At 40.2% G+C, this 25,492-nt stretch overlaps 1 protein-coding gene across 3 annotated transcripts in view; it reads left to right on the top strand.

Moving 5' to 3' along the window:
* UNC80 (unc-80 homolog, NALCN channel complex subunit) overlaps window positions 1-25,492 on the top strand; it is a 173,214-nt gene that overhangs the window by 25,144 nt on the left and 122,578 nt on the right. For 2 of the 3 annotated variants that reach the window (XM_054723140.1, XM_008145214.3), the window contains exons 8-18: window positions 4,269-4,530; window positions 6,566-6,700; window positions 8,007-8,223; window positions 8,881-9,021; window positions 10,276-10,544; window positions 11,623-11,988; window positions 16,698-16,844; window positions 19,537-19,684; window positions 21,879-22,027; window positions 24,167-24,333; window positions 25,065-25,163. In XM_054723140.1, the coding sequence (XP_054579115.1) occupies window positions 4,269-4,530; window positions 6,566-6,700; window positions 8,007-8,223; window positions 8,881-9,021; window positions 10,276-10,544; window positions 11,623-11,988; window positions 16,698-16,844; window positions 19,537-19,684; window positions 21,879-22,027; window positions 24,167-24,333; window positions 25,065-25,163 (2,100 nt within the window). The remainder of the gene's footprint in view (window positions 1-4,268; window positions 4,531-6,565; window positions 6,701-8,006; window positions 8,224-8,880; window positions 9,022-10,275; window positions 10,545-11,622; window positions 11,989-16,697; window positions 16,845-19,536; window positions 19,685-21,878; window positions 22,028-24,166; window positions 24,334-25,064; window positions 25,164-25,492) is intronic. The other variant, XM_008145215.3, reaches the window with a different exon arrangement.

Here is a 25,492-nt window from a genome sequence, read left to right as displayed (position 1 = left end):
TTGTGTTTGTTCTGCCACATATTCACCTGTTGATGGGCATTTGTGTTGTTTTAAATCTGAGGCCATTTGATTGTTATAAAGTTCTTTTCTACTCAATGATTATAAAAAATAGCCAAGACCTAGCCAGTTTGGCTCAATAGATAGAGCCTGTGGTCTGAAGGGTCCCAGGTTCAATTCCGGTCAAGGGCACATGCCTGGGTTGTGGGCTTGATCCCCGGGGAGGGGTGGGGGGGCTTGTGCAAGAGACAGCCGATCAATGATTCTCTCTCATCACTGATGTTTCTATCTCTATCTCCTTCTCCCTTCCTCTCTGAAATCAATAAAAAACATATATTAAAAAAAAATAGCCAAAATGTTTTTCTAGTACTGTTAGGGTTTCATATTTTTACATTTAAATTTTTATCTTCCTTGATTTTATTTGGGGAATACAATATGCTAATTAAGATGGGCCTAATTAAATTTTTCTGAAAAGTCCATTATGACAATATTACATATTTTATTATACATACTAGAAGCCCAGTGCACGACATTCATGCATGGGGGGAGGGAGAGGGGGCCCACAGCCCGGCCTGCACCCTCTCGCAGTCCAACCCCTTGCTCCTTACCGCCCTCCTGCAGTGGAGGCAGGAGAGGCTCCTGCCACCACCGCTGTGCTCGCCAACCGTGAGCCTGGCTTCTGGCTGAGCAGCGCTCCCCCTGTGGGAACGCACTGACCACCAGGAGGCAGCTCCTGTGTTAAGCATCTGCCCCCTGGTGGTTAGTGCACATCATAACGACTGGTCGTTCTGATGTTCGGTTGATTTGCATATTTGGGTTTTATTATATAGGATTATAGTATCCTTTGCACTAATTTGATGGATGATCTTTTTATATATTAAATTCTTATATTTGAATTTTTTTGAAGTTCCGTATTGTATACCATTGTATACCATTGAACCCTTATCTATTCCTAAATTAGTACTACATTGGTTAAATACATTGTTGTAAAACAGATTAATATCTGGCAATTTATACTCTTTACACTCTTGTTTAAATCTTTCTTAATTACTTTCAAATTTTTATTCATCCATCCAGTTAAATTTCAGAACAGTCTTATTGATGTATAAGAGATAAATCCCTTTGGAATTTTGGTTGGAATTTATGATATTGTTATTTATAATAAATATATATTTAGCCTTTGTGCCAAGAGCTTCTAAAACCCTTAGAATTTCCTAAGTGATGAGTGATAAAATGTCTTTTGTTATCTTAAGGGAACATTTGGAATGCAACTAAGGCTTGGGGTTTTTTTCCTGGAGAACCAACCATGTGATTAGAGGGTGGGAACTTTCTGTCTTTTATAAGGGTTTGAGAAGAGGAGTGGGAGGAGAGAAAAAGCAAGGCGAGTAGGAGGATACCTAGTCTCAATTGATGAGAAGTGATTGGAGGGGTAATCTATGGGATTTCTGATGAATTGAAAGTTGCCATGCAGCTGATATCCAGAGTATTCTAGCTCCCTAGAAAAGGGATGAACTCTGGCATAACATATATGCTGATTGTGAAATGGGAATTTTAGGGGTGAAATAGGCAGGTTTAGGAAATTTTAAAAATTAAGGGTCCATGGAAAAAAACACAGGGCTACAGAGCAGAGGTTACATTTCCATAAGACAAGGGAACTGGGAGAAGGTACATTTCCTTAACACAAGGGAGCCAGGGCAGTTGCATTTCCATAAGACAAGGGAGAGGGAACAGCTAGTTTCCACAAAAAGGTCTACCAGGTATATTTACAAAATAAAGAAGGAGGAAGAAAGCCCAGAGGGAATGGGAGAACAATGAGGGAGGAGGGCCTCATGTGTCCCACGTGATGTTTGACCTTTGAGCTCAGGAGTTGCTATAGTGACCAAACCAAAGGGAATATTGACCAATCAGAGGGGATATCAGGACACAGGAGCTGCAGCCTTTATAAACTGGGGGAAAAGGAACTTGGTGGGACTCTTTCCCCCTCCCCACATGGGAGTCTGTGCTGTGAGATTCTTTCCCCTTCCCCACGTGGGAGTCTGTACTTGTTCTTCAGTAAGTTTCCACCTTTGCTATACCATCTTCTGTCTGTGGATTCATTCTTTGACTCCGATGGACAAAGAATCCGGGGAACCATCCTGCCCAGGGGAACACGGTGTGTTCCAGTGCAAAAATCCCGTATCAAATGTAGAAAATTTCTCTTCTTCATGTGACTGTCAACTCAGTTACATAAATAGTATGGTGGCACATTATGTGATTGAATTTTAACGTATTTAGTTTGACTTATCAACTAAAATATTCAAGCATATTGATTAGATGACAAGATGTCACTGACATTCAAAACCACTGTGTACAGAGGCAATTGTTCCTCAGCAGGCCATTCAATGGCGCTGAGAGTAGAAATAATGAAGTGCAACATGTGCTTGGATCAGGAAGTAGAGAGGCTATGAAAATGATTCACAGGGCACCTGACCTGGGTTTGTATATTTAAACTTTTTACTGCAACCCACAGTAAAAAATACATTTTATTCATGTTAGGCAACATGATTCTGGATATTAAAGTGACAGAGCCGTCTTGGGAAGCAAACCAGTTCACCCTGGGAGAGATGGGCCCCTATCACCTGAAGGGAATATTCTTTTTTTTTTTTTTTTCTGCTAACCATTTGCTTTTTTCTTTTACTCTTTATTGTTGAAAGTATTACATAGGTCCTCCCCCCACCCCTTTTTAAAAAAAAAATTTTTTTATTGATTTCAAAGGGGGAGAGAGAAATAGAAACATCAGTAATGAGAGAGAATCATTGATTGGCTGCCTCCTGCACTCCCTCTACTGGGGATCAAGCCCACAACCCAGGCATGTGCCCTGACCAGGAATCGAACCATGGCCTCCTGGTTCATAGGTCGACACTCAACCACTGAACCACACCAGCTGGGCTGAAGGGAATATTCTGACATGGATAAGTGGGCCCCTTGACTTGTTTACTGCTTTGGATTATATAGCTTTAACAATCACGTGACACTTGGCTGATGGAATTCTGGAGGTGCCAGCCTCTTTTTTCCATTTCTTGGCTAAAAATGAAATTTGTCCCAAGGACTTAGGACTCATGTCAAAGATGTGAAGTGAAACAAAAGTTGCACCAACCAGATAAATCTTTACTTAATTTGTTGTGTCTGATGGTTTTTATTCTAGTTAACTTTTTAATAGCAGTCACATCCTTTTGAATTAATCTCTTGAACCAATAATAAATTATAACCTTCAATTTAAAAAATATGGGTTTGGGAAGTTTAGGAAAATTTCTCTGAATCTAAGTGGCTGTGTTTTTGCTTAAGCTCTTCATGTGTGGGTAGCACCATTTGCTAGTTGATAGCACTTTTGTATTATCTAATTTAGGAAGAAATTATACTTGGCAGTTAAGTTTAGATTTAAGATTGCATATTTAATCCCAGAAGTTCTAAATTTATAATTTATTGTCTGTAATTTTCTCCAGACCATGTGTTCCTCAAGGCAAGGAAGTTAAATTTACTTACCTTCATATCCCCTAAGATGATGTGTTATGCTGAGTAATTGTTAAAAACTATTTTGTAGTCCAATTAAAGTAATGACTAAGTAATGGATATGTCATGTGTTTAAATTGAATAATAGAACTCCAGAACCTTGAAATCTCAAGATTTTAAAAGTTAGTTTTGCTATCTTACATAAATTGAGTTTTCAAAATGTTTTTATTTTCCTCATAGTGTAACTTTTGTGGGTTTTTTTGTACTTTGCAGTTTCCATGTGTTTTTATATCACATTATCAAAATTGAAATTAAAATAGCCAAATTAAGTACACATTCCCATTTCTATTAAGCTAAAAGTCAAACCTGATAGCTCAGTTTAATAAGAGAGACATCATGATCTGAGTCTCATCTGTGTCTATAGATTCTGCTCATTGTCTACCACCCAAATTACTCACTAGCTATATCAGTTACCTGTGATTTCCATTCATGATATTTTAAAAACTCCATACCTTTGTAGGCATTGTTCCCTCTGACTGACGTGCCATCCACCCTCCTGCCCAATCCTCAACTTTGCCTGGATAATTTCTACCTCTCTCCATGTTTCTACTTCCCGGCAGTGTCTAGCAAAAGTAAAATGAGACTTGTCTGGAGGATATTAGAGTAACCAGTAAAGATAAGTGAATGAGTAAATGAACAAATGAGGAAAGCAGAGCTAAAAACCTTGTTCCACCCTTTGGAATGTATGACTATCAATGTAATAATCATTCTGCCATGAACAGGGTCTCTCTTGTGATACCTCCATGCCAAAGATCCCGCTATGCCACCTACTTTGATGTTGCTGTTCTTCGCTGCCTACTCCAGCCCCACTGGTCTGAGGAAGGCACTCAGTGGTCTCTGATGTATTATCTACAAAGGCTGAGACACATGTTGGAAGAGAAGCCAGAGAAGCTCCCAGAGCCAGATATTCCCCTCCTGCCCAGACCCAGGAGCAGCTCAATGGTGGCAGCAGCCCCCTCACTGGTGAACACCCACAAAACCCAAGTAAGAGAGACTTGGTTCATTGTCATTGGAATCAATAACTGTGGTTATAACAGATTCTCTTTTTCTTCTGTGTATCCAGCTCCTACTTATTCCCGCGCTGAATATGTGGCTGGTGGGTTACTGTGATGATGCTAACCTTTCTCGTCCATCTTTTACTGTTGGACCCCTTGGCTGCTCTTTAGCATTTAATTTCTCATTCAAAGAAGTGCTGTCTGAATGCCTTTTCCCCACACTAATCTAGAGTAAGCCTCTGTTGATCCAAAATAATGGAAAATTGGGTCTTAGATAATCAAAGCACTACTTAATAGAGAGTTCATATATATAATATGTTGATTACAAATATCATAAAATGCGTGATGCTAGAGTTTTACTTCTGATTTAACCTCTTTTCCACATTTCAAAAGTATCTAGTGCCTCAGCGTCATCATTAGGAATATTGTTTTTTGATATATAGTCTTGCTATTTATTACAGACTAGAGGCCCGGTGCACAGATTCATGCATGGATGGGGTCCCTCAGCCTGGCCTGTGGGGATTGAGTGGAAATCAGCTCTCCAAAATCCCCCAAGGGGTCCTGGATTGCGAGAGGGTGGTTCTCGGGTGATGCACCCCAGAATCAGGCTCCCTCCTCTCTGGTTCCGGGTGCATCACCCGAGAACCACAGCTGCCAAGTCACCACAGTTCAGCAGCTCCTGCATTGAGCGTCTGCCCCCTGGTGGTCAGTGTACGTCATAGCTACTGGTTGGAAAGTCAAATGGTCAGACGGTCACTTAGGCATATATATATATATATATATATATATATATATATATCAGTGATGGGCAATCTTTTGAGCTTGGTGTGTCAAATTTCACCAAAAAACTGAGCATAACTCGGGTAGTGTGTCACTTTGAGGAAAAAACATTATTTCGCAAATGTTTCATCCTCAGGAGCAGCAAATATTTCATCCTCGGCATGCGGCCGCCTCAGCAGCTGCATGTCATCAGAAATGGCTACACGTGTCAGTGCTGATACGCGTGTCATAGGTTTGCCATCACTGATATATATATGATTGGAGTAATAAACTGAATGTATTGATGGGATGACATCCCCTGAAAATCACTTTTTGATAAATTAATATCCTTATATCAGCTTGAACACTTATTCTGCCCCTCTTTCTCATCCTCATCATGTATTGAATACATAAAGAAAAATGTGATTAGTGGTGTGTTCCAGTTATTTGGGTTTACTTAAATGTGAATTGGCTGTGTCTGAAAAACATCTGCATATTCTGAAAATAAGCATGAGCAATACAATATCAGGGAGAAAAGGAAATAGATTCTGTTTTAGTAGTAGCTGATTATACACAAAGTAAATATCTCTTTTGGTGAATTATTGATTAGAAAGCCACTTTTTAATAAGAACAGAAAAAGATACCTATCCCATCCCTATTTTCTTAGCTTCCCTGAATCTGGAGCTTCATAGTCTCAATGTTGAAAACTCCAAACAGAAGTTACAATTAATATGAAATATATCTCCTCAGTAGCAGGATTTGGATTCTGAAAGTCTGGATACAAGTTAAATATTTCATAGATATCCACATAGTAGACATATTTCTACTAAACATATATCTCAGTAAGAAAGTATCCTATATAATAAAACCCTAATATGCAAATCAACCAAGCAGTGGACTGACCGTTTGCTATGACGTGCACCGACCACCAGGGGGCAGACGCTCAATGCAGGAGCTGCCCCCTGGTGGTCAGTGTGCTCCCACACGGGGAGCGCCACTCAGCCAGACGCCAGGCTTATGGCTGGTAAGCGCAGCAATGGTGGTGGGAGCCACTCCCGCCTCTGCTGCAGGCAGGCGGTAAGGAGCAAGAGGTCCCGGACTGTGAGAGCTCTGGACTGCGAGAGGGCGCAGGCCAGGCTGAGGGACCCTCACCCCCCCCCCCCACCCCTGCCACCCCAGTGCAAGATTTTCTTGCACTGGGCCTCTACTTCAGATATAAAGCCCTAAGTCATTAGTCATTAAGTCTACCTTTGTTATCTATTAAGGATCTCACCATGAAGTGTAATGAAGAGGAAAAATCTCTCAGTCCCGAGGCCTTTTCCAAGGTGTCCTTGACCAATCTGCGAAGGTCTGCAGTCCCAGATCTTTCTTCTGACCTTGGCATGAACATTTTTAAGAAGGTGAGTAGAGCCACTTACCCTTTTGATATTTTGGTAATAAAAAAAAATAATTAGGGCACAAGGTGCTTTTGATCATGCTGCAGTATGGGTGGGGTGGGAAAGGACCCCCGGGAACGAAAGTCATCTCCCAGTTTAATCAGTTAACTGCCATGCGTCCAAAACAGAAACCATCCCCACATGCCACGATATTTTTAATTTAATTTAAAAAATCATCTGACTCTGGAGTTGAATAAAGGATGTCATCTTCTTCTTGTGAGGTGCTTGGTTCGATTACTTCTTCATCTGATGCCATTTATGGGGATTGAATTTTATTTGCACAATATAATATATTACAATGATAAATTCAATAATAAAGTAATGATAATTTTCAATTTTATAGAAATATCAAAAGCAAGCGCAAAATAAAAATAAACAGTCACAAAAAGCCTCAAAAACACTAAATTTTGTTGATGCTCCAAAGACGAAATCTGTAAAAAAATAATGAAGAATGCACACCATGTTTACCATTTTAGGCGTGAAATTCATGATAACACAAACAAATCTCAAGTGTGGCAGTGTTTTATCTCTCCCGCGTCTGAGTGGCAGCCCTATATATCGATATTGGAATTTCTTCCATATGCGCTGGAATATTTACGAATTTAAGTTACCATAATTTTCTTTTTTTTAATATATATTTTATTGATTTTTTACAGAGAGGAAGGGAGAGGGATAGAGAGTTAGAAACATCAATGAGCCCACAACCAAGGTACATGCCCTTGACCGGAATCGAACCTTGGACCCTTCAGTCCTCAGGCCAATGCTCTGTCCACAGAGCCAAACTGGTTAGGGTTAAGTTACCATAATTTTCTTTACAAACCCAGAGATGTCACTAACAAGTCTAATGTTAAAATTGGGCGACCAGAGTTGATAAGCGAGGTTTGCGGCTCTGGATGCACCTGGCGTGTGGGGAAGGTCCGCCGCTTGCGTCTATAGACGCTGGTGGCCTACAAAGGGTTGACACTGGCTTGCAGCGTGACCTCTGTGTGCCCGCTGATGTGGCTGGTCCAGGGACCCCACTTTGAGAAAAACTCCTCTAACCAACCCATCAAAAACCCCAGGGAACAGGCTACCTCTTGCTCATTCCTTCCACTCTTTAAACACCTGTGCAAATCTCTCCCATCTCTACCCCGTGATATTCAGCGACTCTCTGCGTCTCCTCTTCCTGCAACATTCACTACATTTTATTGCAGGTCAGGGAACCTTTTGGGGAGCAAACTGTCAGCTCTCCTTTGCCCTGTGCCTGACCCTTCACCTCTCACCCTCGTAGTTCAAGAGTCGCAAAGAAGACCGGGAGAGGAAAGGCTCCATCCCGTTGCACCACACGGGGAAGCGGAGGCCGCGGAGAATGGGCGTGCCCTTCCTGCTTCACGAGGACCACCTGGATGTGTCCCCCACCCGCAGCACCTTCTCCTTCGGAAGCTTCTCTGCGCTGGGAGAAGACAGGCGAGGCATCGAGAAAGGCGGCTGGCAGACCACCATTCTAGGTGACCGCAGGGACCTCCCGAAGTAGGGCAGAGCTTGAGGGACCCATTTGGGAATCTGGATCTAGGTCTCCGGGCAAATCTGGATCTTCCTTGAACAGATTAAGTCAAGACATGTGGGCCCAAATGTGAGTACCCTGTCCAAAAGAGCGCTGTGTCTTCACGGCCAAAGAAATGCAGAGAAGCGAATTAATTATCCAAGAATCTTCTATAGACAGGTAATGGCCCCATGTCTTAAATATTGTAGACATGGAAACATGGCCTTGGAGGGTCCTGTGCATTAGTTTTCCTTGTGACTCCCAAGACAGACTGTTATTTAATGTGACTGCTAAGAAGGAAGGAGTGAAGAGAAGACACATTTTTCTTTCTGGCCGGCATATTAAGAAAGCCAGCTTCGAGCTAAGAGCTGACAGCCAGCTGGGGCCCGGCAGGTGGTGTCTGACATTTGGCTTAGATGGGGGCTGACCTTATCACAGGCAGCTTCGTCAGTCATCTTGACTCTGACCATTCCCAAGGCAAGTTCAAGTCCTGCTATTGGACTGTGCCGTACGTGGTTCCTAATACCCCCTCGCTCTCACTGCTGTCCTTTCTAAAGACACAATCTCGGCCGAGTGTCTTGCAGTTTTGAAAACCCTCTTGTGATATCCTTGTCCATCTCAGGGAAATTTACCCGGCGGGGCAGTTCTGACGCAGCCACGGAGATGGAGAGCTTGAGCGCCAAGCACTCCCACTCCCATCACACCCTGGTGAGTGACCTGCCGGACCACTCCAACAGCCACGGAGAAAACACCTTCAAGGAAGGTGGGTCGGAGGCTGCACCCGCAGGCGGGAGTTCAGGTTCCTTTTCCTGTTTCCTGTTTTTACTCCATGTTTCCATTTCATTGTGATCTGGCTCCTTGTGCTTTCTGAAAATGTGCATTCATGTATAATGTTGCTTGGTAATTTACTTGTGAGCCATTCTCAAACTTTCCTTAGTGGCAAGGGCTATTGGACAGCACACTCGGAACCCCATATGTCCCAGAAGGAAAGCAAGGGCAAGCCATTCATCTTTGTTTTCAACGATCATGGACCCACAGGGCTAGGTGAGACTTAGAGGACAGTTAGACACGGGACTTCAGTCCCCTCTGTGATGTCCCTCTGAAGGGTTTGGCACTTGCAGCAGGAGGGAAGTCACTGCCTTTCAAAGTTCCTTTTCCAGACAGCTTCCACTTCAGATAAATGCATTATGTGCTTTTATATGAGCAAACGTGTCTCTGGGTGAAATTCGAGACGGGTTCTTATTCTGTGCTCTCAACCTATGAAGCATAAATTAATCCCTCTTTTCCCTAGATTGTACTTCAAGTATTTGATGATATCTATTTTTTTAAATATATTTTTATTGACTTCAGAGAGGAAGGGGGAGGTAGAGAGAGATAGAAATATCAATGATGAGAGAGAATCATTGATTGGCTGCCACTTGCACGCCCACTACTGGGGATTGAGCCTGCAACCTGGTCATGTGCCCTTGACGGGAATTGAACCTGGGATCCTTCAGTCTGCAGGCCGACACTCTATCCACTGACCCAAACCAGCTAGGGCTGATGACATCTATTAGTGACCATCAGAGATTTATGTCCCATTTCTCTAAAGAAAAGGAGAAAAATAATTCTTGTTTGTTGTTGCTCAAATATACTAGATAAAACCAAATATTTAAACAGGTACAAAGTAGGGAAATACTCCAAGTAAACTAGATTAACTATAGTAATAGGGTCTGTCATCTAATAGTGGGTAAAATCCACCTTCTAGACAAAAGTTAAATTCTAGCCTGGGTTTTGAGAAAGCTAGCTGAAATTCACATTTTTTTCTATAACCTTCATTATTTATCATATATTCATGACATAGCCTTAGCACCTGCAGCATTCTGTGGGAGTTGAGAATAGCTCTTTGACTATCAGTGAAACATCTGTAAAAGCTACAGCTGTGATTGTGGTCATATTTCAGATAATCGTATAAGTGTCTAATGTGATGTCCCAGATTAATATGGAAAAAACTAAGACATTGCTTTCCTTTGATTAGTGAGATCCCAGATCTCCACGATCACAGTTGCAACCTTCAATACCACGCTGGCGTCATTCAACGTAGGCTACGCAGACTTTTTCAATGAGCACATGAGGAAGCTCTGCAACCAGGTGCCTATCCCAGAGATGCCGCACGAACCCCTGGCCTGTGCGAACCTGCCGCGGAGCCTCACGGACTCCTGCATAAACTACAGCTACTTGGAGGACACAGAACATATTGATGGGACCAATAACTTCGTTCACAAAAATGGCATGCTTGATCTTTCTGTAAGGAGCAAGGGTTTTTCTTACTGAAGCCTGAAAGATATTGATTCTTTGGTTCGGTTTTTACTATGTTGTGTAAAGTGGGCATATGGATTCTTAGAAATGTTGAACTTTCAAGTGAAAAATAAAAATCCATATAAAAAATTTCACAAATGTGTTAACCCTCCTAGATGCACCTTCCCCCTTTTTTTTTTCAAGAATTACTTTACATTTGACCTCATCTCAGAATACTTCTAACTCAAAAGCATTAGTGAATCCTGAATACACATCTATAAATATGCATAAATGTGAGTGTGTTTGCTAAGTCCCTTTTATCCAGAAGGAGAGTAAGAAATTCTCAGTTTATTTTCTTTTCTTATAAAAGCAACATGACTATAAACCTCCTGCGTAGCAGGGGAAAATGAACAGAAGCCCAATAAAATATTTAAACCTGCATTCTCAAGGATGCCTGTCTTGATTATAGTTATTAGCACAATGGAAGAGTTGTTATATTTTACAATTATATTTCACAAAATTTTTTATTTCACGTTAGGGAACTGGATCAGCAAACAATTTAAGACATTCAAATAAAAAACACATAATTTAAAAATGAAAACATTTTGTATTTAAAGTTGAAATGTAAATAATGATACAATTGTGAATGTGCAAATATTCCTCTATTATATGCATAAGGAAGTCATTTTTTCTTTATCCATTATTGGTGGAGAGTGAAAGGCAGAGAATTAAAATACTTTGATTTAAAAAGCAATTGAACAAGTTTCCTTTTGGACAAATGCTCTCCCATTAATTCATTATACTTCACTATCCCCATTAACTGTCTATATCATTGCAAGTTTGGGAATACTTAAGTGAGGTAATACACATATGCATTTTTAATTCATTGAGTGTTTTGTACTCTATGTTAAGCACACAAGCAAGGCCCCAAACCAACTTAGAAATACCTGAAAATTATCTGAATTATTTATACTCAAATGAATAGAACATCCTAAAAGAAGCTGATTAAACAGAATAACTGAATCTATATAGGAAGAGATAACCCAAGTAATTTAATCAGCCTCTGTTTATTTTTGTCTTTCCCCAGGTGGTTCTGAAGGCTGTTTATCTTGTTCTTAACCACGACATCAGTTCTCGAATCTGTGATGTGGCACTAAACATTGTTGAATGCTTGCTTCAACTTGGTGTGGTGCCCTGTATAGAAAAGAACAGAAAGAAGAGTGAAAACAAGGAAAATGAGACTGTGGAAAAAAGACCAAGTGAGGGAACTTTCCAGTTCAAAGGAGTATCTGGAAGTTCCTGTGGATTTGGGGGCCCTTCAGTTAGTGGAGCTGGAGATGGTGGAGGAGAAGAAGGAGGAAGTGGAGATGGAGGAGGTGGAGGAGGTGATGGAGGAGGTGGTGGAGGAGGTGGAGGTGGCCCTTATGAGAAGAAGGATAAGAACCAAGATAAGGTATGTCTGAACTACCTTCTGTGTCCTAAGGAGCTTTCTGGTGTGTGTTTCTTAGCAATTTGTTGACTCAGAACAACAACTAGTACCTAGAGCAAGAGACTGTTAAATCTAGAAATCTCTTCATTAGGTCTTCAGCAGGCATCAGTGGAAAGAGATAAAGCTGTATTCTAAATTCAACAACCATTGCCATCCAAGCAATGTTAGACCTAATTTCCTGGGCACGTTATTTCGGCAAAAGAACATCTCAATACACTATCTGGCCATAATTCTCAGTCTGCCACCAACAGTAGCCTCTTTCTCAAGACTCTCAGGGTCTGACCTAATTAAGCATTGTTCTATTCTCCTCAGGCTACCATAATATCATAGACTAGGTGGCTTAAGCAATAGGAATTTATTTTTCACAGTTCTGGAGACTGGGAAGTCCAAGATCAAGGTGCAAGCAAGGTGTTTCATTCTGAGGCCTTTTCTCTTGGTTTGTAGGTGACCACCCTCTTGCTGTGTGATCACATGTCCTATATTTAATGCATGTGCATTAAAAATAATTTTTTCTCCATCTCTTTCCTGTCCCACTGGATGTATGTTTAATGTGCATTTGTCATCTGTGTTTCTTTATCTATTATTTATTTACTCCTATCTTCCCAATATTCTTGGACTGGGATCCAAATATTCCTTTCCCAATATTCTTGGGTTCCTGAACTTTTTCTTCAGGATTTTCTTCTCCTGATATATATATATAAAATTTTCCAATTCTAATAGTATGTTCTGATACTTAAGGTTTTCAGCTTCTTAGCTCCTCATACATCACTGATGACTATCCAAGAATCCTCAGAGTTTACTTTAGGTAAAAATTATCTAAAGGATGGTACAGTTCACAAGGGATTTTATCTTGGACCCTGAAACCTAAGAGATCATTCAGTCAGCAGTTATGTAAGAATTAGCAACCAAATACAATCTATAAGGACCAAATTTATAAACACAGCAAACAGTAAGATTCTTATTAAGTTCTATTTTTTAACCTATCAATTTAGTCTGGTCACTAAAAGAGATACTAGATGGTGGTGTGTCCATTATAATATTCAAGGGGAAAAAAGAAAGAAAAAAATAAAAGTTAAAAAAGACAAAATTTTCATAAGCTTTTGAAATGATCAGTAAAATGTAGATATTTCAACTAAATTGATGAGGGTTTTGCTATATATCCTAAGGATCTCTGAGGTTCATTAATAGTATTATGTTTTTGTTTTTAGTTTTAATTTTTACCCAATTAATATTTTCACCTAATTTATTTTTTTTTTAATCCTCACCTGAGGATATTTCCCACTAATTTTTAGAAAGAGTGGGAGAGGGAAAGACAGAGATAAATATCAGTGTGAGAGAAACTCATCAATTGGTTGCCTCCTGCATGAACCCTGACCAGGGCCTTGACTGGGGAGGAGCCTGAAACCCAGGTCCATGCCCTTGACCGGAATCAAACCCGGGACCCTTCAGTCGGCAGACCTATGTTCTATGCACTGAGCCAAACCAGCTAGAGCTAATTTCTTATTGGAGACCTGTAGTTTTATTTAAAATCTAGATATTACACTAGATATTTGATAATATAAGTGCTATTTTGATTAATATGGAAATTTTTAAAGTCATTAAGTGGTCTCAAAAAAACAGACACCAAGATATACGTGTTTTGTACTTAGTTCTGCAAAATAGTATTCTTTGTAAGTACAAAGAATTTATAAAATACAATATGACTGTAGGTCAAGTGCATTGGTCTTGTGCGTCATACAGGTTTGTTCTTTCCCAAACCCATCTGTTATTTTCAATGACATCAGAGGGTTTATCTAATTTTTCAACCTGGTAAATACCAGCAACAAGGGGAATTTATTATATTCAGAAAGGAAGATCTAATTTCTATCTCTCTGTTTGTCACTGACTCATATTGAGAGGTTGAAATGTTATTTAATATCTGTCCTGATCTTTGCCTGTAGCTGGATCCATCTTTCTGAATGTCACCTGTGAGAGAAACCTAAATCCCAAGGAAATATGAAAGTCGAAACAAATACAAACTTAAATAGATATTTACAAAGAGCTTTTGGAGCTAGGTTTTTATTTTAAAGGAACATATAGTAATTCCAAAATGTGTCTTAACCAATCTTCTAAATCAGTCTTTACCCAAGGTGACCTTTTCTGAGGCACCAGCTGTGCAGTGTGTGTACTACATAAAGGCTCTTGGCTAAAGGGGTCTGTCAATAAGGACTGAAATCCCGTCCAAGCTTTGCTCACTGAGCTGTTCACCCGAAGCCTTCATCCACTAAGAGGGCTCACTTTTCCCTGATTCATCCACCAAGAGGAGAGTCTTCTAATTTGCACCAAGTTGCCCCAAAGGATAGCAGTACCCTAGAAATAGCAATTAACATTTGTTTTGCTATTATTCTGTGCCTTACATGTTTTGACTCATTTAATTCTCACAACTCTATGAGAGAGGTATTGTTATGATTCCCAGGTTGTAGGGTACAAAGTAGTTACATAGATGGCCCAAGGTTATGGAGCTAAGATTTGAATCCAAACTGAAACATTTCTGAATTGGTATATATAAATATAAGAATGACTGAATGAACGAATGAACAGATAGATGTCTACTGGTAAGTTTGAGTCTTCCATTTGCAACCATCTAAGCTGCAGAGTTCTCAGTAAACAGACTCAGACATGGAGGTATGTCTGCAGGAGGTTTCCTGAGGTGTCTTCTCAGAATCAATATCTGTGAGATATAAAAGAAGCAGGATGGGGCAGAGAGAGAAGTTGAACTGCAATGTAGTTGTAATAGAGGCCTCAGCCAATTATTACACATGAAGCTTTGGAGCTGGGATGGCTGTTCAAAGTAGACCCCAGGTGAAGTAAGGGATCCCACCTTTATATTCCCCACACTCTTTATTTCCTTGACTATCCATTGAAAGTAGATTGCTTCCAGGAAGAGAGCATAACCTTGGGTGAATCTTCTCTCTTTAGCTAGGGGCAGTGCCTAGAGAGGAGTTCAGCTCAGCGAATGAATGCTTCAGTCCTAAAAGGGGCATCTCCGGCATTTTTGGGGTCCAGCCCTATACACTACATCAGCCTATAGATGAGAAAAGTAGGACCAACTACATAACATGAGGGGAGGAGAAAGTCTACCACATTGTGACACATGATGCTAGGTAACCTTCTATCCCTTTCATACCCTACACATCTGAGTATGTGTATGGCCCCAAAGTTTATGTATACACCTGATTATATGACTATGGAAGAGCCCATCACTTGTCTACTAATTTATTCTGCACAGTCAACCAATGAAGTAGGAATGGAAGCTATTAGGATCTTCAATTCACAGGACAGAAAACGAAAGCACACAGAGATGAGTTAAGCATGATATGCAGTTAAGAAACAGGAGATGGAATCTCAAGTTCATGGTGTCTGCGCTGACAGCAGACTGTAGCCAGAAGCCAGGAAGATTGAAGCCTCCCGAAGGTAATCGCACTCACTCCCACACTGGAGTCTGTGTCATTCCTTAGCAACGGCACCCTTATGCTTCTTTGGAAATATTTCAAGGAAATTCATTTTCCTGGAAGCTATGTTTTCCATTGACAAGAAGGATTAAATGGGGTAAAAGAAAGGATGATAGTTCTCAAAATTCATGCAGGAAAGCTTCCTCTTTAGCTTCAAAGGACAAATCAAGCATTTACAAATTTCTTTATATTCTCACTTTCCTTATGCATGGGTAACAATGTAGTGAAAGTATAAAATTAGAAAATTTTTTAAAATCTCAGAAATTGTCATGTGATTTCTATGTTCGAGTCTTTGATCAATGTCAGAAATTTAGCAATAATTCTTGCTTGGTGGTACAATCAGGCAATACTTCTTGCCTGCTGATGAGAGTAGCTTCTGGTAAAATCTATTTGCCTTTATCACTGATAGTCCACACTGCCTCTCTCTAGCAGTTTTTCTAATAGTCTGTCAAGGATACAAAAGCATATCTTTGAATAAATAAGTCTCCAGCTGGCCCCTGTGGCTCAGTGATTGAGCTTAGACCCATGATCCAGGAGGTCATAGTTCAATTCCCTATCAGGGCATATGCCTAGATTTCAGGTTTGATCCCCAGTAGGGGGTGTGCAGGAGGCAGCTGATCAATGATCCTCTCTCATCATTGATATTTCTATCCCTCTCCCTTCCTCACTCTGAAATCAATAAAAACAATATTTTTTTAAAAAAATCTCGCCCTAACCGAGTTTGGCTCAGTGGATAGAGCGTTGGCCTGTGGACTGAAGGGTCCCAGGTTTGATTCCGGACAAGGGCATGTACCTTGGTTGCGGGCACATCCCCAGTGGAGGGTGTGCGGGAGGCAGCTGATCGATGTTTCTTTCTCATCGATGTTTCTGACTCTCTATCCCTCTCCCTTCCTCTCTGTAAAAAAACAATAAAATATATTTTTTTAAAAAGAAGAAGTCTCCATTCATATCCTTTAGGGTATGCAAAAATGCGTAGATATTTTTCTTTTAAATCAATCATGATCTAGGTTTCAGAAAAATTAGCTTGCTTGTTGAGCCCTTGACAATGTTATTTTGCAAATTGCAGGTGTTCACTATAAAACAAATTAACTTGGCTTAATCATAAAATAAAATCTTGGTAGCCAAAGGACCTGAGTGACAAAGTAAACATACTTCTCTTTCTTTCTTGTCCGTGGGTACTAGGATGAAATTACACCTGTAAGCAACCATAGGCTTGCTCTAACCATGCTCATCAAAATAGTGAAGTCTTTGGGATGCGCCTATGGTTGTGGAGAAGGACACCGAGGGCTCTCTGGAGATCGTCTGAGACACCAGGTATTCCGAGAGAATGTAAGAGAATTAAAGTAGATTCCATTTCTTCTCCCTCATGCCTCCCTCCAACATGGGAATGAGTCCTTTGACAATGAGGGTCAGTGTTCCCTGAAAAACATTGTATTTCATAGGGGTAATTAATGCTCTCTTGGGGTGGGACGATTCCCACAAGATACCTCAAGACGTCTAAAACCCAGGCCCAGGAAAGTTTAATTGGGAAAACAGTTCTGCCTCCTGTCTAGGGCAGCCCAACTCCTTGTTGGTGAAAGAGTACATAATTGGAATGTGTGCACTCTAGTTTGGAAGAACTTTGCAATGATGAATACATTTAGCAAGCTTCCAATGGTCTGTAACAAATGGCATTTTAATCACACCTGCCTGGGTACTATTTTTATTTAAGAAAAGGAGTCAAAGTTTAGGACTAAATTTGTCGTTCTTACATGGATATGGAAAATGGCCCTTATTGGGACAAAAGAGGACTGTAAAAGTAGCCAGTCATGTTCTGGCTACTTTGTTTGAGAATGAACCTTGACTTCTGTTGGAGATCATGTCCCTTTGAACTGTGTGAAACTTGAAACTCTGCACTTGTGCTTGCACAGCATGATTCTGTAATGGAACATGGTCTCAGACCAGCTCATTTTCATTTGCTTCGGCTGATTGTTAACTTTCCCTTTCACACTTGAGTGACAACCCATCTCCATAGCAAGTCTGAGCTGGGACTGTTGCCTCGAATGTATATTTGAATTGAAATCCTAAGAAAATATTTGCCTAAAATAAGAGTTTGATATGCATTTGAGTCTAGGAAACCACTTGGCATATCTTGCAGAGTTTTAGGATCATGTCAAAATCTAATGCCAGCCCTTTTTAACTTGGTATTAGGTTTTGTTGTGAAATGTTCACACAGTATTAGCATGCTGTGTTTCTTTTGTAATTCATCACCTATCTATCCATGTATATATCATTTCGTTTATATTCTATTATGTTGTTTATATTAGTTTATTATATGTATATGGAGGTTATACTTCTAAATTATAAAACTTGAAAACTTTGACCAAGATCTAGAGTTTGAGGTCAAAACTAAATCAAAGTAATAAGAAGGCAATAAAAAGCTGACGTCACCCCTATCTTTGCACCTGGGTGTATGATTTTTAATTCTATCACAGTATGAATGAGTGCCCTCAAGGCGGAAACCTCATCACTCCTCATCCAGAAGACCAGTTCTATAAAATGAAACACTAAAAAATGACGTGTGATACTTTAGTTGGAGGTATAAACTGCCTCTGATAGCAGAACCTGTCTTTTTAGACATGGAGAAAGTAGAGCTAGTTGAATCGGAAGCCACTTGAGAGGCTGTTGTTAAGTTCGTCTCCTCTCCAAGGCTTTCCTCTCCAAGAGTACTGTTTCCTGCCAGGATGTCCAGACAGTTTTCTCCCTGCCTTCTCAGCTCTGCTGGCTTACATGGTGACTCCTCCCTTATCTTGCAGCCCAGTTTAATAGTCATTCTGGGGATTATATGTGCTTATCCATGCTCTGTGAACTCATTGATCATTCTTCAAGAGATAAAAATTTGAGAAAATTTCCTTGGGAATTTCTAATTCAGGAAGGTAGGCGTTTCCAGATTTCGAATGCATTGCATTTTCAGAGGGTACTTAACTTTTAAAATGTTAAGCATATTTCTTACCTCTACCACATCAAGTCCTCTAGACTTTCATTTTATTTTTTATTGATTTCAGAGAGAGGAAGATAGAAACATCAGTGATGAAAGAAAATCATTGATCACTGCCTCCCTAACTGGCGGTTGAGCCTATAACCCAGGCATGTGCCCTGACCAGGAATCGAACCTCTTAATTCCTTGGTCAACACTCAACCACTGACCCAAGCCAAATGGTGATATAACTGAAATTTTCTCCTGTGATATTTCAGTAGAGGAGGGCAGTACCAGTGAATCCTGTCTGTGGCTTTCTGCAGCTAATGACTATGAGTTTATTGTTCCCTGATGGTGGGGATTATCCCCATTCCCTTTCTAATTGGAAAAATTATTTGCTGAATCATAAGATATATAATTTTGAGAAGCTGGGTCTAGTCAGTGGTCACTTATTTTTCGTCTCCATGAAGCCAACTTTTATTTTAATACCAAACGTTCACATTTAAAGGCAGACACATAAGTAAACAAAGCAGTCTTGCCTTTATTTTAAGCCTCTTTCATGTTTCAAGGATTTTTCTCTCCTGACCACATAAGAGGACACTGGATACGCACCTCCTGCAACCCTCCCACCCTGCCTTCATTTATCTACTTAAGTTCAAGCTGAGCATGGGAGTGGCGTGCTTCTTCCCATTGCACATAGCCAGCAAATCTTCTAACCCTAGCTTCCCAATTCTGTCACCTACCTAAATTTCACACTTAGAGCTTTCTTCAATGAGACCTGAAATTCTTGATCTTGGTGGAAATACTGAACCCCCTCTGGCACCAGCATTAGACCTTAGCTTTGGGCTTACCTGGTGCAGCCCTTCTCAAAGCAAACGCCCTTGGACTGCTCAGCCTGTCTCTGCCCACTTCTTACTCGGACACGAGGGGCTGGCAAGCTGGCCAGCACCAGGCAGCTGGAATGGAAAGGAGCCTTTGCTTTCTGAAGGCTGCCGTCTCGGGCTAATGGTATCCTTAGCTTAAGCTGGTACCTGTGACTTTTTCACTTTTCTCCCTTCATTGCAGGCCCAGAATTGCCTCACTAAGCTGTACAAGCTAGATAAGATGCAATTCCGACAAACCATGAGGGACTATGTGAACAAGGACTCCCTCAATAATGTAGTGGACTTCTTGCATGCTTTGCTAGGATTTTGTATGGAACCGGTCACTGACAGTAAGTAAAGCTGAACGAAGTTCTAGTTCTAGGAGAAGTCGCTGTGAGGTAAAGCAGGTAGCATTTCAGAAGCACACTAAATTTATATGGATAGAATATAGAGGAGGAGATGTACGCGTGTGTGTGTATGTGTGTGTGTGCGCGCGTGTGTGTGTAATAGTGTATAAACAAGAGAAGCATACATCATCTTTGATGACATATTTTGGAGCCTTTCTGAAGACAGCTTACTTCAGCAAATGGGAATTGGGTGAAGCTGTGGTAGACTCACCGTTAGCCCCTCAACCCTTGCACTACCATTCTCCTCCCTCATATGACCTTCTGTTGTGTGACAACTGAGGCAGAGATCTAGGAACTAGAAAATATATTCATAAATAGTCACGTAAACGAATATCTGTTAGGTGCTCACCACATTGCTTGGAGAATTTTTTCACAAAATAAAGTAGGCAAGAAAAAAATATATAAATATAGTAGTAACACATATATTTTGATACACATATATATGCATACAATATACTGATAAAATATATAAAAATATATAAATATAGTAGTAACACATAATTTTGATACACATATATACGCATACAATATACTGATTTAAAAAAAATCAGGCAAAATGGATGTATAGACAGGCCCACAATATTTTATTTATATCTTAGCTTTATGGCTTTAAGAAAACTCCAGTATACCATAGAGACCTGTGTTATGGGGGGAGACCAGTGAACACCAATTGCATCCATAATAAACCATAATAAACCAAACACCTTCAATGCCACTTGAAGGCAAATGCAGTAAAGAAATGAAAGTGATGTGTTTTCCAGGTTGAGGGAAATGCACATTTTCATTAGAGCCTGGGAAGAAATAACTTCTTAGTGTAGGGGGCGGGGTATATTTATACAATGCATGTGTAGTAGTAGTCGATCAATTTATAATGAGGATATATTTGATGGATTTAGAAAATATTGTTTCTCTGTAGAAAATGTGGAATAATGTATGTTATTAAAGCTGTTTTAAGCCAAGCACATTACAAAAAACGAAAAGAAGAAGAAAGAAAAAAAAGAGAAAAAAAAGTGAGAGTTGTGGTTGAGACTGTAAGAGAAATCTTGATTACAAACTTTTTAAACAATCATTTTTTAAGCTATTGGAGATAGAAACTATAAGCATAGACTAAACCATTTGTTTTGTTTCTAATGTAAAATCTAGAGATAGAATCTGAGAGGTTGATAATAAATTGTATTACTTGAAGGTGATGAATTCCTCCTGGGATTCTTGAGAAATGGAAGTGTCTCACAGTGAATGGGCCAGCCAGACACACAGGTCCCCATCTAGTCAGTCTTGGAGCTACACACACCCTGCCCCTACAGTCCACAGTCCACAGTCCACAGTCCATAGGTGGCTCGAAAGCCATGAGGAATTTTCTGGCAGCCCCCGAATACCTGATGTTGCCCTACAAAAGGTCCACTGATTCATGAAAAACTGGCATAAAATGCCACAGAGGGTGATGGCCTCAGTGCACTGGCATTTCACATCTGAATGAATTAGAAAGGGGTACCTGTGAGGGAGGTTGTAGATTTTCCTTCTCTGTCTGTCCAAAGAGTCTCTGGGAGCAAGAAGCTGCTGGAATTCCTTTGCAGCTCTTGGCAGGACTCAGTCCCCTTCTTGTTCCTATTGTGTGCCTGTGTAAATGCCTCCCCAAACCCCTCCTGGCCTCTTCCCTCCCCCTGCCCCACTCACCTGGTTGGCCTCTCCTCACTCTACTTCTTACAAACCTAGCAATTTCCACTGAGAGCCAGTATTCTTTACCACCTACAAGACTGATCTGATCAATTTCTCCTCCAATGAGGGACCCTTTAGTAGATCTTCTTTTTTTTAGTAGATTATTTTTTGAATGATCACCAATTTAAAAACTATTCTAGATCTAAGTCTTTCTTAGGATTAGCAGTTGATTCTCTTTGCTTTGCTAAGATTTATCAATTAAAGCACTCGGTAAAGCAATGGAATATGTCATAATAAAGACTCTGACAGAGACTATGAATTGTTTATCTCCAAGTCCATGGAAAGGTTACTAAACCAGGGGTATGTTTAATCCTCTGTTTCGGTATTCTGTGTATCCTTCATTAATTCCTGGGTGCCCAGTACTTCTTTAAACTGTGTGGCTTGATGGAAACTGACTTTAATTGGCTCCTTTGCATTCCAGACAAGGCTGGTTTTGGAAATAACTTCACCACAGTGGACAACAAATCCACAGCCCAAAATGTGGAAGGCATTATCGTCAGTGCCATGTTTAAGGCCCTCATCACACGCTGCGCTTCAACCACACACGAACTGCACAGCTCTGAGAATCTGGTGAGAAGCTCACCTTTTCTTCCCACAGGAAATCCTTGTCTCTATCAGAGAAAAGTTCTCATGTATAGAAGACATACTGCATTTCTTCGTTTCTTGAAATCATGAGAAAGAGAAGTCGAAGTCTAAAATACCTGCTTTTCCAGTGTCACCAATAACTCATGATGGAGCCTCAGCAACAGTACATCCTATCATCCTATCAGTAAACAGATTTCTCTCCCTCCTCTGCCTCAGGGCTGCTGTGGTGGTTGGTGTAATAATTGCAAAGTACTTTGAGCCCTTCAGAAAGAAAGTGCTGGAGCGCAGCACGTTAGCTCATGAAATATTAAAAAAAAAATGTTATACCAAGCATCTTTTAAAATTATACGTACTTTAAAAATTAATGAAATATGCTGCTGAAATAGTTCGTTGGTTTTTTTTCATGGGGGACTTTATTCTTTTAGCTACTCTTCATAAATGACTGTGTTAATTAAACCACTGAAGCCACAAGTAGAGCAAGCCAGGCTATAAAAGGTTAATGCTTAATTACCGCAAAGGAGATTGTGTACTGAAATGTACATTCAGGCCAACAAATGTGAAGGGAAGAGATGAGTTCAGGTCTGTCTGGGGAGTAAAAGAGTGTTTCTCTGTTTTGCCAGTTTGTTACATATTATGACTCCTATGCAGAAATCAGCCCATTTACATATGTGGACACTATCTGAGGAATTTATTTATGATATTCTAAACAATTTAAACCATTCACGTATCTGGAAATAGACAGAATAAAACCCCAAACCAAAGGGAATTTAATTTTCCTGGCTGTCAAAGCCACCCCAGCAAGATCCTTGGAGCTTGAGAGTAATATGGACACGACCCACGCATTCAATTTGGCCAAAGAAAGAAGTCATTTGACAAGTTGATTATACTACATGTGAGCTCTTATACATCTTATTATATAACATGTATTGTGACATCATGTATGGAAGAAATACTGCATTTCTTAATTTTCTTTCAATCATCTTCAATTTGACTTTGAACCATTCTTCCCCTCGAATGGCTGGAAGTTGAATCTCAGTCATTCTTGGCTTTCTCCACTTTGCAGAGCAGTGCAAGTCTTAGGTAGGACCGAGGGCCTGGGAGGCTCCATGGGTTTCAGTCATTGGTTCACACCAACTATTTCACATAGTGCTTTTGCTGCATGCACTCTGGAGAGATTGGAACCCTTGCTTCTTGGGCCTTGCCCATTCCATGGAGTCACTGCCAAAGAGTACTGAAAGGACACTCTCCATGTTTTTCTTAGTAGCTATTCCTTCTGCTTTTTTTTTTTTTTTAAAGATAGTGGGCATATTGTCCCAGTGGTCTTAGGTTTTAAAACTCAAAGCTATCAAGGTAAGTGTTTTTTTAGGCTTTTATGTTCTGCTTTGCCAGGAACATTTCCTCAGACAAAAAAATATAATGACAGTCTTCTTAAAGAAGGAAGAGAGGGGGAAATGCTGAGTACAAAGCTTAATCTCTCCCCGCCAAAATGCTGCATATATTTTTAAATATTGAATTACCAATATATTGGTTTTAATAGCCCTGCATCATCTTAAGTTCATAGTCAAGTTCACTTTCAAATGAGGTGCAACATACATGTTATTTGTTAAATCTGTTCAGCAAAATTCATCATCCTCGAATGTTAGGCTTCTGTCAGAAGTGTATAGAGGACTTAACAATTTTATCACAATGATGTAGAAAATTTGTGAAGCTAAACAGGTACTGAAATCTCTAGTATCAACAAAATTCTGATTGCATTTTGTTTTTGCAGGCATCTCTTCAGAGGTCACAATTAAGAGAGCAAAATTAAAGCTTGGGAATCCAGTGGCTAAAAGTATAAACCAATGTCTTTCTAATGATACAGCCAGCTTTCTGAATATAAAGCATGATAACCATTCTTTTTCACACTAGAATGACATGCAAGGTTCCTGGTAATGTAGCCATAGGAATAAGGGAGAGGAGGTTTACCATTGATTTCATCATAAGAAATTGTCTTCCCTTTATGATCACAATGCTCATCTAAGCCCAAAGAATTATGCCCGCCCCCCGCTCCCCGCCCCCCCTGCTTCCTATGAAAACTATACACTCACACACTTTCCTCACACTTTCCTTCTTGCTTCCAAATAGGGGCTGTATTGTGACATCCGTCAGCTGGTCCAATTTATCAAAGAGGCTCATGGGAATGTCTTCAGGAGAGTGGCCCTCAGCGCTTTACTTGACAGTGCGGAGAAGTTGGCACCAGGGAAAAAGGTGGAGGAGAATGAACCAGAATCTAAGCCTGTGGGCAGTAAAAGGTTGGAAGCTTAAGCTCTCCGAATATTAGTGTTTGCCTGTGTCTGTAGAATATAATCTGTTGCATGTCCCTGTGGTTCCCGACACAGTGTGTAACTCCAGTGCAGAGAGTTACTTTTGCATAAATGGAATCACTGATGGTGGTCCAGCTGCAGCTTAGAAAAGGGATGAATTTACCATCAAATAAGTCCTGTCTCTGTATGAAGCAGAGCTCAGTTGATCCCAAACTTCCATGCACTTGAACTGCACTTCATAGCTCTTACTTATATATTTAATCTGTGTTTCGTTTCTTCTATAGATAATATACATTTTTGGTCAGGAAGGAAAAGCAATTACTGCTACCATATCATCCTCTTCAGTTAAATGATGTTTTTAATACATCAAAAGATGAATTGCTAAACGGAGCTCTGCTGTTTTTATTTCTAATAAACATAAATTTATTGTATGCCTATTTTATGAAAAATGCCACTTAAAAAGATTAAAGGAAATTCCTAAACTTAAAATCCTGCCTGCAGTTAATGATTCTGTTAGCAATAATGGTGGAATTCTTAGGCAATAGGTAGCTAGGTCATGAGTCAAATGGTAAGATATAAATTCCATACCAACATAGATTCTGTTGACATGGGGTTTGCAAGCCATAGAGTTGTCTAGAGTGGAGTGTTGTGAAGTATACGAAATACTGAGAAGTGGTGTCCTGCTCTGTTGTGATTGGTGGAATGCACCATTTGCATAGGTCAGAGGCAGGAAGCGTTGTGGATAAAGGCCAAGTGTCCTCTGCACCTGAGGAATGTCGCAGCTTCATATCTGGTCGACCCTCACAGACTCCAGAGCAGTAAGTAGCATTGGTTTTGTGTCCAATGTAGTCGGCTGAGCACTTCCCAATGGAAGAAATTTTATTTTCCAAACTGCTGTTTGTTGATATTGTTGTTTATTTTAACTTTGCCTTGCTTCTGCCCTTTACTTTTCATTCCCAAAGCCATTCATCTCTGCAGATTCAAATCATAAATAATCAACCTCGTGCCTATAGGAAGCCTCTGATATCAGTTTATCTCTACTTTTCATAATGGTAAAATCAAAAGCATCTTGAAATTAGTGTCCCCAGTAAATGTGAAGATTACTGTAGACATTAAATAAACAGCCTAGGCTCATTTGCATTAATTC

This window comes from Eptesicus fuscus, chromosome 11 (genome assembly GCF_027574615.1).
Source record: "Eptesicus fuscus isolate TK198812 chromosome 11, DD_ASM_mEF_20220401, whole genome shotgun sequence".
NCBI lineage: Eukaryota > Metazoa > Chordata > Mammalia > Chiroptera > Vespertilionidae > Eptesicus > Eptesicus fuscus.
Note: the sequence above shows the minus strand (reverse complement) of the source record. Positions and strands in the feature narration are given on the sequence as shown.